Source organism: Monocercomonoides exilis, assembly GCF_001643675.1.
Source record: "Monocercomonoides exilis strain PA203 chromosome Unknown scaffold61-464226, whole genome shotgun sequence".
NCBI classification, from domain to species: Eukaryota; Preaxostyla; order Oxymonadida; family Polymastigidae; genus Monocercomonoides; species Monocercomonoides exilis.
Genome location: NW_027150606.1, coordinates 242,307 through 262,036, shown reverse-complemented (window position 1 = coordinate 262,036; position 19,730 = coordinate 242,307). Strand labels below are relative to the sequence as shown.

The following is a 19,730-nucleotide window of genomic DNA, read 5'->3' as shown; positions in this document are numbered from 1 at the left end:
TCGTAAATCACACTACACATGGGCCCAGTTTCAAGTCACATATCCCCTGCTATGACCTTCACTTTTATCGATAAGAATTTGGACAAAATTCCAAATTGGATTTTAACTGAAAAAAGATTGGCTATTCGCACGGTGTTTTTATCTTATAATAATTTGACATCTCTTCCACCTCTTGGAGATGCTTTGCCAAATCTTCGTACGTTGTCAATCGGACATAATAAATTCAAATTATTTCCTCACACGCTTGCGGGAAATTCCACGCTTGAAAGACTCGTTTGAAAATGATCCCTTTTTAGTTTTATTCATGTTTAACCAATTTCTATTAAAAAAGGACATCACATCGAATCAACTCAGTTCATTTCCTCATATTGTGATTCCTTATTTGATTGAGCTTCAAGCGATGGAAAACTACTTCGCAATGATTCCACATGATCTGGGCATCTTATTTCCAAATCTTCAATTCCTAGGCTTGCAAAGAAATAGGTTTGAAACTGTGAGCTTAGTTTTTTATTTCAAATGATATTTCTTTTCATAGACTAATATCTCTTCCACCAATTGCACATAGATTTCTTAAAAAGCTCGATTTGGAAAGTAATTATATTCATCATATCGAATATCCTCTTATTCTTCCGCGTCTGACGCATCTTTCACTTATGTTCAACGATCTTGTAGAGTTTGCATTGCCCCAAACATCAAGATTCACTTCGCTCGAAACGATAGATCTTCGTTTCAATGTCATACAGAATATTCCACGGCAGGTTTATATTTATATTTTTGAATTTCAAAGCTTTTATTTTAAATTTCCATTCGATTCGCTCAAATTTTGTGCAAAATAATGTCAAAGACTTTTCTCGTTCTCAAAAAAGCTTTTTCCTTACAACTAACTTCAAATAACCTAACATCACTTCCAGATGATATCGGTATTTTGATGCCATATTTGATATCTCTTGTTGCATCAGAAAATGATATGACTGTTTTGCCTTCTTCACTTGGAGACATTGAGGTTTGTGTTGTAAAAGAAAATCTTTAATTTGAATATTTTTTCCGTTCACAAAAATTTCGTGTTTATTTCTAAATAACTTTTAATTTTTCTCTTCTTTCTTTCTTTCTTTTGTTCCAATTTTCTCAATCTTTTATCAAATGAAGTCATTGACACTTTTGAGTGCAATGTCCAATCATTTGATTTCTGTTCCTGGCTTTCTTCACACCGCTCCAAACACCCGCATTTACCTTGCTGACAATTGTTTGACCATCCACCCTCCATTGGGTCCCTCAGTTGTTCTGTTTTCAGCAGAAAAGAATCACATCTATTCAATCCCCGAGCAAACATTCCAGACACACAGACATCCCTCTGGCCTTGTGACGCTGATGCTTCGCTTTAACGAGCTGAGCAGGATTCCTCCATCTGTGACCGCGCTGGCAGGGCTCCACAACTTGGTTGTTGGAGGGAACTTCATCCGCCGGCTGCCCAGTCGCATGCACCAGATGGTTGTGCTTAGAACACTCGACCTGTCGCTGAATCAGCTGACAGAAATACCAACAGTCATTTCAACACTCCCAAACCTGATGCGCCTGGAATTGGCATTCAATCGGATAGAAACTGTGCCTGAGTGGCTGTTGCTGATGCCACATCTGCGCATTCTGATCTTGTCTGGCAACAGAATTACGCACATTCCCTCCTTTGAGCAGATTGAGAAATACTATTTTCCCAACGAGGAAGACAACGACGACTGCCTTACAGACGGCAGTCAAGATGCAGAGGGCGATGAAGAGACAGGAGGAACAAACACAACCACAGATGATTTTGGTGGTGATGCTTCTGATGAAAATGCATTTAACAGACGAAGAGAGGCCACTTCTGCAGAAGACAAGGCGAATCGATGGCGGTTCGGATACGACAGAGAAGAGCAAGACGTGGACGGTCTGATGAAACCTTCTGGTGCGATTGGAGGTGTCTCATCAGGCGGCAGCAGCAAAGGCAGTGGCGCGGGAGGAGCAGGAATCCCATTGGGGCAGCAGAGCGAAGGAGCTGTTGTTGTGGAAGAGTCAAATACAGAAGACGAGATCGACCGCGCACTCTCGTTCAAAAGCTCAGTCAAAACAGGCTCATCGAACATCTCCCACATTTCGCACTCGGATCTGAAGCGTAAAAATCGCAAGAGGAAAAACAGACGCAGGAAAAACAGCACTGACAACACATCGAAGAAGACAGAGACTGTCAGTTATGCCTCCCACGAGCATGCTCCACATCGCCACAGACACGGTCATCATAATCATTCACACAGACACAGCTCAGACAAACACCACAACAGGCACACACGGCACGAGCCAATCATTCCAGCTGGCTGCCGAGCAACTCTGTCACCTCTGCAGCACTTGGCACTCAACTCCAACCGAATTGCTGAGTTTCCAACAGTAACACTTCGTTTGGGCGAGCTACAGACTCTTCTTTTATCACACAACAGACTCACTTCTGTTCCAGAATCTCTGTTCAATTCACTTCCTGTGCTCACTCGCTTTGATGTGTCGTACAATCGGATTGCGTGGCTGCCACCTTCTCTTTTCTCTATCCGCACTCGATGCGTCTTCATCGACTTGTCCCACAACTACATCCACTCGCTTCCCAAGCGCATCCTCTTCCTCCACCCGTCGTTGAGGCCTGGTTCTTTGTCTCAGGCAAAAGGGTCTCGTTCTGTTCTTCCTTACACGAACTGGCAGCGGCTGGTGCATTCGGGGAAGCTGCATCCAGACAGCACAGCCAGCCAGACAGGCGATGTTGTGCCGAGAGCACCTTCACCGCCAACACACTATTTTAACGATGAGCTGGATGCGAAGGAGCCCTGGGCATCGTTCATCGACGTGTCATTCAACAGCATCGGTGCAACCAAGTTCGGTGCAGAGTTTGATGTGTATCTGGAGAATGTGGAGCAGCCGGGAGAAGAAATTGACTGCTCCAACTGCGACCAGGATGATCTTCCAATTGCCATCTCAACATCCATCCCTTCGACAGACTTGGCCATCCGCTCGTCGCCAAGTGTCGGCACAAAAGACTCATTCGGCACAGACATCGCAATCACTACACTCACTTCAGTCTTTTCTCGTGCTCACCCCCACTTCAACAGCTCCACTTACCCAACTTCGTTCTCTGCCTCTCTTTCCAGACTGGACCCTCATCTCATGCTCTATTTCCAGGACTCCCGCACATATCAGTCGCTTGTCTTCCTTTCTGGCGCCAACCTTTTTTCTCCTGTTATTCGTTGCACTTCTGCTTCTGTTGCACCTTTGGATTGCGAGCCATGGTGGACATTTTGTGGCATTCCGCTGTTTGAAAGCGAATTTCACAGAAGAAGAATCGAAAAAAAGAAGATTGACGAAATGAAGGCGATGGCAACAAAGCAAAAATGGGGTTACATCAACAAAGGGAAGAGTGAAGAGAGATACTCGGAATCACTTTACACAGGAGAAGATCTGATTGTCGCACGAAGAGGAGACAGGATGACGCATGGCAGTGTTGTTGGAGGAGACATCGGATCAGATGGCGGAAGAAGGAAGATGAATCCAAGTTCAGTGGAAGACATTTCAATTGATGAATTCGATGCGGCAGAACTCGCAAGAAGAGAGCAAATAAGACGAGAAAAAGAAGGAAACTTGAATTATGGCAAATATGAGCCGAATCAGAAGAGTGAGATTGATTTTGAAGACGACAAAGATATTCATTCAGTGAGAAACTCAAAGAAAGAGAAGAGTGGAAGAGGAGAAAGAGAACGCAAACGAGAAAAAGAGAAAAGCTTGAAGAGAGAAAAGAAGAAGAAAGACGAAGATTCAATTCTTTCTGAAACACAACCGTTTCCTGTGCAGCAGTTTGGAGGAGAGTTTATTTACGATGGCCCGATGAACAAAGGGCTGGGGCTTTTGGATGGGATGCGATTTGGGTGGGAGTACGACGAGCAGCTGAGGAGAGAAGAGAAAAAGAAGCAGATGGAAGTAAAGAGGAATGGAGAAGGCGAAGGGTGGGAGTCTTATTCGGCACTGGAGGACAAAAAGAGCGAAGACATTGACTCATTCTGGCTGAAGAGGCAGCCAGCCGAGTGGCAAATGTTCAACCAGCAGAAGACACGGCAGGAGAGACAGCAGACGAGAGAGCAATGGCTGAAGCGGCAGCGACAACTGGAAGTGCGGGGGAAGAAAGAGAAGGAGAAGGAGGAGAAGACAAAGAGGGACTGGCTACAGATGAAGGAGAAGGAAGAGCGGAGGAAGAAAGGGCTGCTGACAACGTATGAGAAAGAGCAGGAGCTTCTGCAGCAGATCAAACGGGAGCAACGTCGGATGGAAAGGGATGTGCAGCTCCACAAAGATGATCCGTTTCCCATTCCACCGTGTGCCGATTGGATCACCACGCTAAAAGTGACGCAGGTGCAGACACCAACGGAATCTGCTTCGTTTTCAAGTCCCCTCGTCTCGTTTTCGAGTGTGCCGAATGTGGTGCCTATGGCTGATACAGCAGCTTCCTCTGCTTCTGCTTCTGCTCCGATTGCTCTGTCAGCAACGAGAGATAAGACAGCTGGCAAAGCAAAGGTTGCAGGAGAAAGCGGGATGCTAAAGAAGAACGAGAAAGTTCTTGACAGTCGAGGAAAGACAGAGAAAGAGAAGGAGAAAGAAGGGAAAAGACCAAGCAAAATTGCAAACAGTGCTGCTGACGATGATGACGACGAGCAATCATCTCAAAACTCTGGACTCAGTGATTCGTCCACATCTTCACAGGATGAAGACTCGCTCTCTTCGACAGTCATTGTGGATGAGCCCTTGATGAGTGACTCAGACATCGAGGCAGAATTGGGGAAGAGGGCATCCATTGCAGATGCGCTGGCCAACATGCAGAAGAGCAAAGACAAAAAGCAGAAGACAGAAGACAGCATGAGAGACATTCTGGTGAGCTCACTCGGCGATTGCTTAACGGAATCAACAGGAAATGAGACAATTCAGCCATCACAAAAGAAAATGAAACTAAAGCTGCAGAAAAGCAGCGGAAGTGATTCTGTGATTGATCTGACTAATTCGAGTGCGTCTTCTGGTTCTTCGCAATCCTCTGCTGACATTGCAGCTGGTCGTTCAATTGCAATTCCTTCTTCTTCCTCCTCAACAACAACTGGCCTATTCAATCATCCATTTCTACCAGCAAGCATGAACATTCCACCAAACGACTGCTATCCTGAAGATGTTGCTGATTTGCCCACTGCTCCTTTCCTATCTGCAGAAGTCGGAGCTGCAAGCGATGAAAACGATGATGAAGAGAACGAATATGCAGCGTTTCTGAAGATGAATGGATTGGATGCTGCTCGATCGAAGGCAAAAGACTTTTTAGCGCTGAAAATAGAAGAAGAGGCGGACGATTTCGTGTTGCTGGATGCAGACGACGATGACATTGATATTGTTATTCCAATTGACTCTACACAGAAAAAGGAAAAAGAAAAGGAGAAGGAGAAAAACGTAAAGGGAGATAAAGGAAATAAAAATGTGTTGAATAACATTGGAAAAGTATCAGGTACTGCTTCATCAATTGTAACCCCTGCAATAGCCGACTCTTCCAAACAGACGAAATCTAATCAGAATGTTTCTAAGGTTTCATTCACTCCATTTCCAGGTGTGAGCACTTCAGCCACTCCTTCAGTGAGCAATAAAGCTGGATTTGCTCCGTCACATGCACCGAAGCTTGTTGATGGAGTTGTGCTGCCTCCTCTTTGCAGAGAATGCTTTCCTCCGCAGGTTCTCATAACGATGCCAAGCAGAGCTTCAGAAAGAGTATTTGAAGAAGAAAGAGAGAAAGAAAGGGAGCAGAAGAGGCAGAAGAGATTGGAGGAAGAAGAAGCGAAAAGGATGGCGGTGGAAGATTGGAAAGCGCACGAAATGATGAAAATGAATGAACAAGATGTTGTTGAAGATGCATTTGAGCGAAATGGAAAGGAGATAGAAGATGTAACAATTGCAGTTGGGAAAACACAGTTGCATCGAGATGAATATCTCAGCACAGAAGAAAAACGATATGTTGATTTAAATGGTAATATGTTCTGTCAGACAGATGGAGCAAGCGCATTCAAGCAGATTCAGCCAGAGGAAGGAGAGCAGAAGACAATAAATAATGAAAATTATCAATCATTTGATGAAATTACCGTTAATAAATCGATGGTTACTGATGAAAAATCGCCAATTGTCCATTTCGGATCGATGCTTCATGCAATCGACGACTTTTTTGTGCTTCCGAAGACACATCAGACATCAACAGAGGACACACAGAAATTTCATAATAACAATACAACCACAATTGAACAAGGAAATTCTATTAACTCTGATGAAGTGAATTCAAAGCCAATTCCATTAGACAGCAAAGAGAAGGATTGGGAGCTCGATACACAAACGGAATCAGAACAACAATCTCCTTGTTCTCTCCCAACGATCCATTACTCTGACATATCATCATCTCATCTGAGTGATCTGTCTCCTCCTTCTTTTATTCCTTCTTCTGCTTCTGCTTCTTCTCATTCTCAAAAGATAAGCCATCGAAGGAGATCAAATTCGTTTCCTTCCTCAAAAAAGCGCTGGTCGCTCGACAGAACGTTCTCTGGACACGATCGTGAATCAATTGCAAATGTTCATTTTTCTGAACCAAACAGGCCATATTCATTTTCACCATCTGGAAATCTTCCGAATCAGATTGCAGATTCCTCAGATTCTTCCACACCCTTTCCGTCTCTTCCTTCTGTCTGCTCTTCTTCCACAGCTTCTCCTTTGTCTTTCATCTCTTTCCCTCCTTTCCCATCTCCTTTTGATTCTTCTTCATCTTCAAACACAATCACCGACTTCTCTTCTTTCTCTCCTCCAGCATCCGAACAGTCTGCTGATCTCAGCCATTCACCTGACTCACTCAGCGCCTTTTCTCACTCATCTGATTCGCCAACTGAATCTTCACTTCACTCTGCGTTTTCATCTGCCTCTTCAACAAATTCTTCTTCTTCTCCGTCCTCTCCTTCCTCTTTGTCAAATATGAACACTTATTCTTATTCACTTGCTGCATCTCTTTCTTCTCTTTACGATGTCTATGAGGCTCCAGATACTTCATTTGGTGATGAAACACCATTTAGCAATGCCTCTAATCTTACCCATCCTTCTCATCCTTCTCAAAATTCTTCTTCTTCTTCTTCTTCGCCAACTTTATTGGAACATGCGGCATCTTCCACTTTTAATGCTCCAACAAACCAGGCATCCTCACAATTCATCACTTCATCTTCGTTTTCTCCATCTTCTATTCACATTCGATTTCCTTCAGATTCATCATCATCTTCTTCAAGCGCGAAAAGCATATCCAGTTCATCAACTTCTTCTTCAAACTCGTCTTTGTCATCCTCTATTTCTTCTTTCTCTTCCTCCTCTTCTTTGTCTTCTCGCTCCTCTAAAACACGTTCTCGCCCTGTTCCATCTTCATTTCCAACAGATCTGAGCTCTTTCATTAGGCCAAAGAAAAAGAAAAAGAAAAAGAAGAAAGAGCAAAAACATGGAACATCTTCATCACCAAGTCAATTGTCGACATCTTTTTCCTCTTCCACCTCTTCCTCTTCCTCTTCCTCTTCCTCTTCTGATGTCGATCAAACTGTTGGATCGATCTTATCAACACATCCGTTTCTTGCACTCAATGAACAACAAATGGAGCAACAGGAGGAAGAACAGCAGCCTTCTCATCATCACAAATCTGCTTCAGATGAAAAACAACAAGAAAGACAAGCATCTGAATGTGAAAATGATGTAACATCTTCAAATGACGCAAACAAACAAGCAGACACTCAGATTGCGAAAAGCGAGCAACACAATGATGACTTGATGAGTTCATCTTCAACTATCTCTTCGTCGTCGCATGGCAAGAAAAGAAAAGAAGGCGAAAAGAAAAGAAAAGGCATTTCTGAGAAGTCAGAATCAGAACACTCGAAAAGAGGAACAGAAAAGCACAAACACAAAAAAGAAAAAAATGAAGCTAAGCATTCATCACATTCAAATTTGCCAGCTGAAACTGAATCTGTCGATGAATCAAAAGCAGAAGTTGATGAGATGGCGCAGCCTCAAACAACTGTATCTATCACAAGCTTTGATCAAATAGCTCAACAAGACACCGAAAATAAGATAACCTCTCTTCAGCAACAAGAAGAAAAGGAACAAGCAACAAATGAAACTGTACTTGGTTTGCATCTATCGACAAAAACATCATCAGACACTTCAACATCACATTTGAATGAAGACATAACACCTGAACAATCATCCGAGTCAGAAATCAACCAAAAGCCAAAGTCAAAAGATTCGCAGCTGCCATTATCCACCTCTTCGTTTGTCCCTCCTCAGCAACCTTCTCTCTTCGAAGACGATTTGTCTGAATGGTTCTCGTCATCTCCTCCTTCGTCTGTTCCTCCGTATTATTCTGCTTCTTCCTTTTTCCCGCAAGTGAAACCATCAGCAAAAAGGAAGAGTCCAGTTTTGGCTTCAACACAAAATGCTTCTAATTCAACAGACAATTCTGCTGCTTCCTCCTCTTCGCCTGTCCAACCACAAAATCAGCAGACTTCTCCTTTTCTGTCGACTCATCTGCGCTTTTCTGCTCCTCCTGCGCCTGTTGCGCCTAAGCCACAAAGGAACATTTTGAGACAGAGCCTCAGAAGGCCGACTGATCGAATGCACACACAAGATCAAAAGCCTGTTTTAAGAAAAGCTGGTACAGATGATACAAAAAAGGCAGATGCTGAGAATGTTCTTTCGGTTCAGACAGAAAAAGAAGGCAAAAATGCATTGTCGCAAACCGCCAATAAAGCAACTTCAGCTTCTGTTCCAACACAACAACCATCTGATTCAACAGTGAAATCTCCTTCCATTCAAAATGCTGCGCAGTCGCCATCTTCAGATGTTACCGTTTCTCCGTCTGTGAACCCATCGAAAATCTCATCTTCAGCTGAAAGCGAGAGAAATCAATCAACAAGTTCACAAGCACCAAGCAATATTCAATCAAGCATTCAAATAGAAATTAAGAATGCCACAAATTCTGAGGATATTTTAAGAGAAAAAGAACGAAAAGAGAAAGAAAAGAAAGAAAAGAAGGAGAAGAAGGGTAAAAAAGAAAAAGAAAAGAAAAAAGACAAACACAAAAAACATAAAGACAATTCTTCAATTGACATTTGCCGAAGATTTCGAAATGACAACCCAAATATGCTTTTCGATAATGTTTCATTCTCTTCTACTTCAACCTCCTCTTCTTCTTCATCGTCTTCTTCTTCTTCTTCTTCCTCTTCTTCCTCTTTTTCGTTTTCATCTTTTTCATCCTCATCTTCATCTTCGTCTTCCTCATCTTCCTCGACATTATCATCATCTTCTTCTTCTTCTTCTTTGTCTTCTTCCTCTTCTTCCTCCTCTTCTTCCTCCTCCTCCATGTCATCGTCATCTTCTTCTTCTTCTTCAACTTCTTCAATTTCTCTGAAAGAAGTCTCATCTCATTCTCAAAAGAAGAGCAAAAACAAGTCTGAAACTTCTTCCAAGTCAAAACATTTTCATTCATCAGAAGAACAGCCATTTCAAACAGAAAGCAAACACACAAAAGAAAACAGCAGCAAATCTTCAGCCATTCCATCTGCAAAAAATAAACAAGAAAAAGAAAAAAATCAACTCAAATTGAAGAAGGATTCACAAACAGAAGAGGAACAACATTTCAATGAGAGTTCGTCTTCATCATCATCATCTTCTTCTTCTTCTGCATTGTCTAATTCTGAATCTGCTTCTGAAGAAACTTCTTCTTCCACCACCTCCTCCTCAGTTCCTGTTGTTTCATCCAAAGCTCCTGCAGCATCAATTTCAGACAGCAATTCCTCATGCTCATCATCTTGTTCTTCTTCTGCTTCCTGTTCCTTTTCATCTTCCTCCTCCTCTTCCTCCTCTTCCTTCTCCTCCCGCACATTCAACAAGCCCCATCTCTCATGCTCCACCACTCCACTCCATCCTCCTTCCGTTCCTCTTTCTGACGAGCATCCTCCTTCTTCTCCTCGCCCCACTCTTCCTTCACTTCGCCATCACAACGTGGCTGTTGCAGAAACCTGTGGCCAGCGCCCAACGATGGAAGACTCAGTGCTGCTGCTGCCTGTCAATGGATGGGACATCGAGGCGCTGGTGTGTGATGGTGAGATTGGCATCCTGTCGAGACTGCTGCAGTATCCAATGGAGCTGCGGGTGTTGGTGAATGGGATGAAAGCGCTGGAAGAGAGAGAGGAGGAGATATGGAAGGAGAGAATGAAGGTGAAGCTGAGGAAGAAGGCCGAGGCTGAAGTGTTTAAAATGAGCAAGAATGCGCCACTTGCACCATTTATAAGGGGAGGCAATGGAATATCTTCTTCTTCTTCAACATTCACTGGTCCAGCTGCTGATCTCGACAATTGGAACACTCGTCGCCATTTCTCTCTAAAAAATACTTCACAACCGAAAATGCCTTTTATGCATCCTTCTTCTTCTTCTTTCTCTTTCTCGCCTTCTTCACCATCTTCTCCTCCTTTTCAATCTGATGGACGCAGTCAAATGCTGCTCGATTCATCCATCTATCGCACACAAAATGCATCCCCTTCTCCTTCTCGAAAAACAGCATCATCAAAATCTCCAACTTCAAAGGCCTCTTCTTTTGCTGCCTCGTTGAAGTCCAAGCTCTTCCCATCCAAGCAAAATGCTGCCCCTTCCTCTTCAAACATGCCTGTTTCTGATTCTTTGCCTTCTGTTGACTCGGTCCTTGATGCACTTGTTGAAGATGCTGTGTGCCCTTACAACACTCCTTCGCTCAAAGGCTGCGGAATCTACGCTGTTTTTGATGGCCATCGCGGGAAGGAGACAGCCTCGTTTCTCGCAGCACATTTTGTGGATTGTCTGCTGGCTGTTGTGAGCATCCGGTCAGAACGGAGAAGGAAAATGAGGAGAGAAAGAGAGATTTTCATGGAGAAGCAGCAGAAAAAGAAAGAAAGAGAAGCAGAAAAGAAACGTGCGCTCATCAAAAAGGCGAGGTGCGGAGCTTCTGTTGTTGATAATTATGCCTCTTCAAAATATTCAAACTCGTTTAAGGGAAGGGCAGGGAGCAGAGGACACTATGATGAAGAAGATGATGATGAGCAAGATGAAGAAGAAGAAGAGGAGGAGGAGGAGGAGGAGACGGAGAAAGATGAAAACTTCCTTTTCGATCAAGATGAATATGAAATGTCCTTGCGAGTGAAACAGTATTTAAGAGATGCATCGCCCGAGGAAGATCAGATTCTGCATCAAGACGATGGGTTGGATTATGTCAGTGATGACGAGTTCGAAGAATTGGAGCGCGCAGCAATGGCATCATCATCTTCTTCTTCCACCTCTTCTTCTTCTTCTTCTTCATTTGATTCTTCGCATAGCTTTCCTTCCCATCCCATGCCGTATTTTGCTCGCATCCTCCGAAAGACTCTGGATGCGCTGAGTGTTCGTGTGCGTATGAAAGGCCTTCCAGACGGCTCATGCGCTGCTGTTGCTGTCATCACGCCCCAACGTGTTTTCACTGCAAACATTGGAGATTCGAGGGTTGTGCTTGTTTCGCGGTTCATCGACAGGAGAGTGTATGGCTGGGACATCCCTGTTGGTGGTAGAAAGGGTGTTGTCCGATGGAACGATAGAAAGAACAGGAAGATGAAGAAAGAGAATTCCCTACAGGAATCAACTGCTTTGGCGAGTAAATTCAGCTCAAACAAAACAACACAAAGACAATCTTCTCCTTCAAATAAATCAAAAGCCAAGAGACTAAAATCCATACAAGCCCACCAAACGACTGAAACCCAGAAAAAGACGATGTTTTGCCCAACATTTTTCCACAACAGCGGAGTAGATACTTTGCCATCACTCCATCACAGTCTGACAGATCCCATGCTTTTCACATCCTTTTCTCAGCCACTCTCAGACACTTATCCTCTTGTTGCATCCCGTTTTTCTCCACCTTTCCCTCCCACAATGAAACTGCGCCCACCCCATTGGTTCACTCCTCCGCCTCCTGCGCCATTGCTGCTGTCATCAACAGACACGAAGGATTCAGAGAACAGGAAATATATGAATATGTATTTCTCTTCACTGCCTTTGGACAAAGCTGGCTTCAACTCTTCCTCCTCTTTACTTTCATCATCAAGCAAAGCAAAGCACATCACATCTTCATTTTCCAGCTTGGCCAACTCAGTTCCTGTCCTCCCTTCCACTTCATCCTCATCCAGTTCTCTTCCTCTGGGAATGTTTGTCTGTGGGAAAGCGCTGACCATTGACCACAAGCCGACTGTACGCAGAGAAGCAAACTATGTCAAGTCTGTGAATGGATATGTGAGTGGAGAGCGCCGAGTGAAGAATATGCTTGCCGTGGGTCGTTCTGTCGGCGATTTGGATTCTGTGCCTGCTGTTTCATCAGAGCCAGATGTGCACACGATGAATCTGAGGCGGTGGAATGGGATTCATGTTGGATGCAATGAGAAAGATGCGATTAGAATAGCAAATGCTGTGGAGAAGCACGAAGAGCACGAAGAAAACGACAGTTGGAATGGTTGGATGGTCAGACATTCACAAAGAAGGCAATTGAATCAAGTGAAAAAGAATCGTAATGCAAAAAGAAAGAAAGAACACAGACACAGAAAAGACAAATCAAAAGGAAAGAAATCAGATGGCTCGTATTCTTCATCAGATGATGGATATTCCTCGTCATCTTCTTCTTCTGATTCCTCTTCCTGTTCATCTGCTTCATATCTGACACGCCTCTATCCTCCGCCTGATGTCAATCCATCGACTTTATTCATTCTTGATTCAAAGTTGAGACTAGTTCTGGACAAGTTCTTGCTTCCACTTGCACCTCATCCATCGCTTCTTCATGATCCTCCTCCTCGCCGCCCTGCTTTCTGCCAGCCAGTTTCGTTTGACGAGTATTTTCCAACAGACAGATTTACTCCATCTGTCACACATGGTTATGAACATTCACCTGTAACAATGTGCCCCACACTTAGCAAATCAAACAAAAGAAAACTGAAAGGAATGGAAACAAAGACAAATGCAAATGATGGAATAGACAGAGCGAAACGCTACTGTTCAGCACAGGATAGCGAAGATGAGGACGACGATGAGTTTGATCAGCCTTGGTGGCGCGAAGATGTTGCAATCGTTATTGGATGTGACGGAGTGTTTGATGTGGTGTCAAATCAGCTTGTGGCAGAAATGGTGTGTCCCTGGATGGAAGGAGGGAACCACGATGTATTTAATGACCCTGTTTTCGACGATGCTGTGGATGCACTGCGGATTAGTCCTTCTTCGAGTGTGGTGCACGTCAGACGAAGGAGCACATCTCCTGTATGGGATCCTGATGAAGAGAAGATGGACATGGACAGCTCTTCCAATGAGGCCAAAGATGGTTTGTTTGACGGAATCAACCAAGTGGACTTTGGAACTGCTGAAAGTCATGGGAAGGTTGGGTGCAGATGCGGTGCAATTGAGAAAGGGATGCTTGCAGAACTGGGAGCAGTCAGATTGAAGTCGTGTGCCGATGCATTGGAGTCGATGGACAATATCAGTGTGATAGTGATTATTCTGTAATTACAGAGTTCGATTATGTTTAAATATTGTTTTATTACGAGTTTGAATCTGTAACTTGTTGTTTGTAATCCTTTTTATTTTAATTATTATTGTTGCTTTGTTTTGTTTTATTTATCTAAAAATTCTTTATGTTTTGATGGAGCTATTTATAAAATTATAATGTCAAATGATTGTGAATGTTTCATTATATATTCTTTATTTTGCTATTTATTAATTGTTGTTCAGTTTTCTTTTCTGAATTTGTTGAATCTTTTGAATATGAATTGTGTTATTAGAGTTTGATGTTATGTTTTCCTCTGTTTAATTTTGAACAACTCAATTAGAAGAGTTGGTTCCGTATTCTTTTGAAAGCAAAGTTGAAGTGTTTTTTTAGCTTTTGTTTGTTTTGTTTTTCTTCAGGAAACGAGAATAAAATTTGCTTTTTACTTACATAAGATTGTTCAAAAAATCGAAAAATAATGAATCACAATTAGTTATTTTTTGTAATATTTCTGTTTTATACAATGAAAATAAAAATTTGATAATAATCCAAAATTCAAAAACTCATCTGCGTAAGCAATCCAAATCGCGTCCCAATAAACAATGAATTTGGTATGAACGGATGTGGTGACATTGAAGTTATCGAATAAGAATTTAAATGATTTTCCGAATGCTCTCCCACCACAAATTCTTCGAAATTCAATGTTTTCTTTAGTTGCATTGTTTTACTATCGATAATAGCAATCAAATTATTCGATAATGAAACAAACAGAAATTCACCATTAAAGCTAAGGCATGAGAACGTTATGTTCAAATTAGAATGTGAAGATAAAATCGAAGAAGAAGCTGAAGAAACGTGAAGCGATAAACTTTCTGTATTTAGACTTCCAAGCAGGTCAATTTTAAAAGACGGTTCAACTACAAGCGAATAAAAGACTAAAATACAATTGCGAATAGTAGATGATCATAAATATTAATATATGCAAGAAATAGAAATTATTCCGTCAAGATAATTGGCCAATATTCACAACAACAAAATTAATAAATAAATAAATTAATTAATTATTAAAAAAAGAAAGAAAAAAGAATTTAGGCATACATATTTCATGCAAATTGTAACAAATAAACAAGTTCTTTTCTCCGTTCACGACAGTTCGCATGCACATGTTTAGTAAAGATGGATGGAGTTTGCATTTAATTGTCCATTTTTGGTCGATGGCAATCACAAAAATATCTCCGTCATTTGTGTTTATAAACATTAATTTTCCTTCTTTGCATGGTATTAATGTAGTTTGAGGATAATACAATTGAATATTTGATTCTGAAGAAGAAGGAGATGGTAAATTATTCTCCTTTGGAACAAAGAATCCTTCAGAACATTCAAACTCATTTGACTGGAAAGATGGACGTGCAATTGTTGGATCAAATTGAACCTCTTCTGAATAACTTTGAGCTTTTTCATTTGTATTTGATTTAGTTCCGAATGTTGCTGCTTTGTATATAGGATCGTCTGATGCATTGTGTTTTCTCTTCTTTATTGAAAGCGTATCATTCTTCCTTACAACAACATCAATACGAAAACAGCGTGAAATTAGTAATCGTTGTGTGTGCTGTTGAATGAACGGAATAATATTCGGCTCAAAATGCGGAAAAATGCAATGCGCGTCGCTGAAATTAGGGTCAACAAATACCTTTCGGAGCTTTGTTGCATAGAAGAATATTCGCCCAAAGCAACATCCAACAATGGCATCGTTGTTCTTTTGGAGGGAAATGAATGAAATTATGTTAAATATTAGTAAGTAGTTCAAGAGAATGAGTATATTTTAAAAAAGAGAGAATTTTAAAGGATGGTTAGCAATATGAATAAAGCATATATCAAATTACAGAAAAAAAGAATTAAAAATGAGCAAACTACTGATGTACAAAGATCGAAATACGATGCGATTGTCTGTTCTTGTTTGTGAGCAGACAATTTTGATATGGAATACAAAGACCCGAACATATTTTCTGGTGTATCATATCCTTCGGAATTATTCTTAAAGACTGAGCTTTCTGGAATGAACGAAAAAGATGCTGCTATTTCCTTAGGTACAACCGGAATGTGTTGAGGCACAAAGAAAGCATCCGCTTCATCTGAGGATGAGCGCAAAGCAGAGGAAAATTCTGTATCACTGTTTGTTTTGTCAGGAGACTCCCAATCATCTGGCGATAGAACGCAAGTTCGAAGAACAAGATCTGTTCCAAACGTGGCCAACAGAATAGTTTTGCTCCACTTGTCGAGGATCTCTTTCTCCATTTCAACTGTATCGGCTGAAATCTCACGCGGCATCGGATGAGGCATTGCGAACACGTGCGTGATGGATGGATGAAGCGTGGAAACTTGTAAGAGATGAGAATGTGGAGTAAAGTGTGCAGGAATTGACTTATGTTGTTCGGCGTTTGATTTTACAGTCTCAATGAAAAATGGAGGAATTGAGATAGAATCCTTATAAATATCATTTTGTGAGAATTTGAGTATTTGACTGCTTTGATTTGTTGAATGCAAAGTTGAAGGAGTTTGAATGTCCGTTTGTGTATGAGAATCATCCATGATGTTGGCAAAGGGATGTGTTGAAAGAGTTTCTGTAAGAAGCTGGTCTGAATCAAAAAGCGGTTGCTTTGAAGAAGCAGAGAAAATCGTTCGTTCTTCATTTTCCAAAGAATCTTCTCGATGACTTTGCGATGGCTGAACGGAAGTTCCCAATTCATTTTGATAAAGCATTTTATTTCTACACCCGTTTTCGTGTGAGGCAAGTTGATTGACAAAGACCTTCCTTTTGCAATACTTGCAATCTGCTGTGCTTCCTTCTTGAATTTGAGGAGGCTGATAAATCTCATTTGAAAATGAAGATGAAAAACTAGCAAAAGGCTTAGTAGAAAATGCATCCTTTTTCGAGTTGTTTGATATTCCAGTAAAATCAGATGGCGATGATGTTGATGTCAACAACGAATGTGAGTTTGTGAATAAGGAATCATTCGTTGCAGACGTTGATGCCGAGTTCAATTGTTGTTGTGTGGAGTTTGTGTTTCTTTGATCGAATTGTTCGTATGAGTCCTGAAGATGATGAGAAATACCTGTGCTTCGTCTGTCAAATGACGAATGCATCTGCTGATAAAGTGGAACAGATTGTGTTGTGAATTTCACATAAGGAATGTGATGTTCAGAATGCCGTTGACATGTTTCTGTTCCAAGGTTATCTGTTGAGCTTGGCAATGCAAGAAATGAAGGCGCTTCTGATGAATCGCGTTGCGGTTGATTGATGCTGTTGTTCTGTTTGGGTTGATAACTATCAGTGAAAGATGGATTAAATGTCCTTTCCGTTGACAATGGTCCTATATTTGATGTGATACCGCCAAATGAATTTGTCATTTGATTGCTTTCAATTTCCATCCGAGTAGGTGGATGAATTAAAAGATGAGAGTCTTTCCTCGGAGAATCCAAACTGGGCATCGTTGGCTTCAAAAACACGGATTGTAACTGCGTATTCAATTCAGAATCTTCTGTGTTGTATGAGTCTGACCAGGCATCTGCTTCTTCTACCTCTGAATGCATGTGATTTGCATCTTGCTCATCTTTGTGTGAGTCCTGCATCAGTGGAAAAGTAGGAGCATCTTGAACTGATGGCATGTCTGAAGAAGATGTTTCGGAATTTTTAACATTAGCATCTTCAAATGAACTTGTTAATTCTCCTTCTTCTTTCTCTTCTTCGTCCTCTTTTTCCATGTTAATTGTGTTGTCTTCTGAATTATCTCCAAAATAACTGAATTTCAGCTTTCCATTTGTTGTTCTGTTTATGTATTCAGCCGCCTTTTTACTATCTCTTCGTTCTTTCTCTTTGAGCCATCGTTTGGCTTTGTCAATCTCTTCCGAAGGCACATCCATCACTTCTATCTCAATCACAACGCCTTCCTCTGCAAACGCTTCCAAATCCTCCATGTCTGTGTATTCGCCAAGCAGTGTTTCTCCCAAAAGACTGAAAGAACGACACTCGTCGTCTCGCACAACAATACGGCACATTTTGCGTGTGCCTTGAGCTGCTGGTGGGAGCAGATGCAGAACGTCTTCGGGCACTTCGCAGAACGGATTTCGGTTGTACTGGCAAAGAACTGGCCTTGCTGAAAATTCTGAAGATGGTGGGTATTCCAATGTTTTAACTGTAAACTTTTCGAAAAGCTCTTTTGAAATTTTTGGAGGAGAACTATGCGGAATGCTGGAAAGAAGCTGAGGAACTGCACCAAGGAAAGAATGTCGCTCCATTCCACCACGAGATTCATTAATGACAGAAGATCTCCATCGATCATTGTTAAAATGTAATGCTCTTATAATGTCTGATGGTAATACAAAAGAACTAGTTTGTTGATTAAAATTATACCTTAAATTCAACTGAGTATTTTTTTTCTTTGTGATTTTTGTTTGATCTGAAAATGATTGAAATTGAGAAATATTTTGTAATGTGTTGGTTGGGAAAAGCTTAACTGGAAGGTTTTTCGTTTTAGCAGATTTGGAAAGAGGAACTGATATTCGATCGGTTGTAGAATCTTGTGTCCTTGAAGCTTCTTTGAAAAAATGATTTCGACTATCTTCAATTCTCCTTGGTTTTTGTTTATCAACTTTTTCAGAAGGAATTTCTACTTTCCTTATCTCAAAAGAATTAAGGTATTTCAATTTATCTCGTTCTTTTTGCATTTTTCTTTGTAATTCTTTATTTTTTTCTTCGATTTCTCTTTTATTTCTTTTAATTTCGTATTCTTTTCTGATTTTCCAAGATTTATCAGAAAAAACATCAACATCTCCCCATGTAGAAGTCTTTTCTTGTTGCTGTGCTTCCTCTCCCCAAGAGTCCGCAGTAAAGTCAACATTATAATTATTAACTTTTGAATAATTCTGCTCGTAATAATGATCATTTGATGCTTCTCCCCATTCTGGACTGTAGCTTCTACTCCTACTACGTGATCTACTTCTTCGAAATCTGTGTTTTGAGATGTATTTTGAAGAATTCATTAAAATAAAAATAATCTACCATTACAAATTTTTTTATTTTTGTTTTTCCATTAAAAAATAAAACATAAATACAACAAAAAAGAACATGATTGACAAATAATTTAATATTTCGACAATTAATTTAAGATATGTCCTCGTAAAGAGGGCGTCCCTAATTGTAAAAAAATTGTTTAAATAATTATTTTTTAGAATAAATAAATGAGTATAAGTATCTATTATAAAAAATGAAATTTTGCAAACATCAGTTGTTGCCAGACCCAAGCCATCTCCGAGAAGGGTTCCCTGAAAAATGTGAAAAGGTCGCATTAACATAAAATTGAAGTATACCCTTAGCTATGCATTTTTTTAAAAATAAAACATACTCGCACGATCATAGGAAAATCACCATCTGTTACTCTTTTATTAAAATGGAGAAGATCTGGATCATTCTTTTGGTCTAATTGGTTCTCTGGTGAATCAGTTGAAGAGCCAGTGGTTTGCGATGCTTCTTCGCCTTCTTTAACTGGTGGTTTGTTTAAAGAATAGAAAGATGTAGATGTCACCTTAAATCTGATTATTGTTTGAGGTAAGAGTGTCACAGGCTCTCTTCGCTCGGGATCTCGCCAAGTCCATGCTTTCAACATTGGATCACTTAATAAAAGTTGGTTAATATAAAAGAAAAATAAAAATTCAAACAATTCTGCTCCATTAGGCAAAAAAAGAGTTGGAATGAGAATGTGTTTGAAAAATTTCATTGAAACTTTAAGGAGGTATATTCTTTTATTATATTTTTTCTAATTAAAAAATGAAGGCATACGTTGAACTCCAATTTCTTCATGACAGCCTAATACGGTCCCAACCAATATTTCATTTGGAAATGGCCGAAAAACAATTAGACGAAATTTTGCAACACAATATGCATCTGCATCTCCAGGATGTATTTTCAATTCTCCATAACTTTGAATGTCAAATAAAGTTATTGCTAGACCAACATTTGGGATAAGCTATATGAAAAGAGAATGAAAAAATATTCTAAAACAGCAAAATAATTAAGCACGTCATAACCATGTTCGTATAAGTATCAATTATTGAA

The 19,730-nt window shown here is 40.7% G+C and overlaps 3 protein-coding genes across 3 annotated transcripts; 1 reads left to right on the top strand and 2 right to left on the bottom strand.

Moving 5' to 3' along the window:
- Positions 1-18: 18 nt before the first annotated feature.
- Positions 19-14,104, top strand: MONOS_110 (putative leucine rich repeat protein; the record flags this gene model as incomplete). The annotated part of the gene is made up of 5 exons (XM_067863493.1): positions 19-273; positions 332-483; positions 536-758; positions 845-1,003; positions 1,147-14,104. The coding sequence occupies 5 exons, from the start codon at positions 19-21 to the stop codon at positions 13,636-13,638; spliced, it is 13,281 nt and encodes a 4,426-aa protein (XP_067719562.1). The 3' UTR covers positions 13,639-14,104.
- Positions 14,105-15,457: 1,353 nt separating this feature from the next.
- MONOS_111 (uncharacterized protein) lies at positions 15,458-17,914 on the bottom strand (the record flags this gene model as incomplete). The annotated part of the gene is made up of 1 exon (XM_067863604.1): positions 15,458-17,914. One exon carries the CDS (start codon positions 17,912-17,914, stop codon positions 15,458-15,460), a length of 2,457 nt encoding a protein of 818 aa, XP_067719561.1.
- An 865-nt stretch (positions 17,915-18,779) lies between these two features.
- Positions 18,780-19,705, bottom strand: MONOS_112 (putative DNA-directed RNA polymerase III subunit RPC8; the record flags this gene model as incomplete). The annotated part of the gene is made up of 6 exons (XM_067863708.1): positions 18,780-18,809; positions 18,899-18,940; positions 19,021-19,288; positions 19,334-19,397; positions 19,455-19,641; positions 19,703-19,705. 6 exons carry the CDS (start codon positions 19,703-19,705, stop codon positions 18,780-18,782), a joined length of 594 nt encoding a protein of 197 aa, XP_067719560.1.
- Positions 19,706-19,730: the final 25 nt, after the last annotated feature.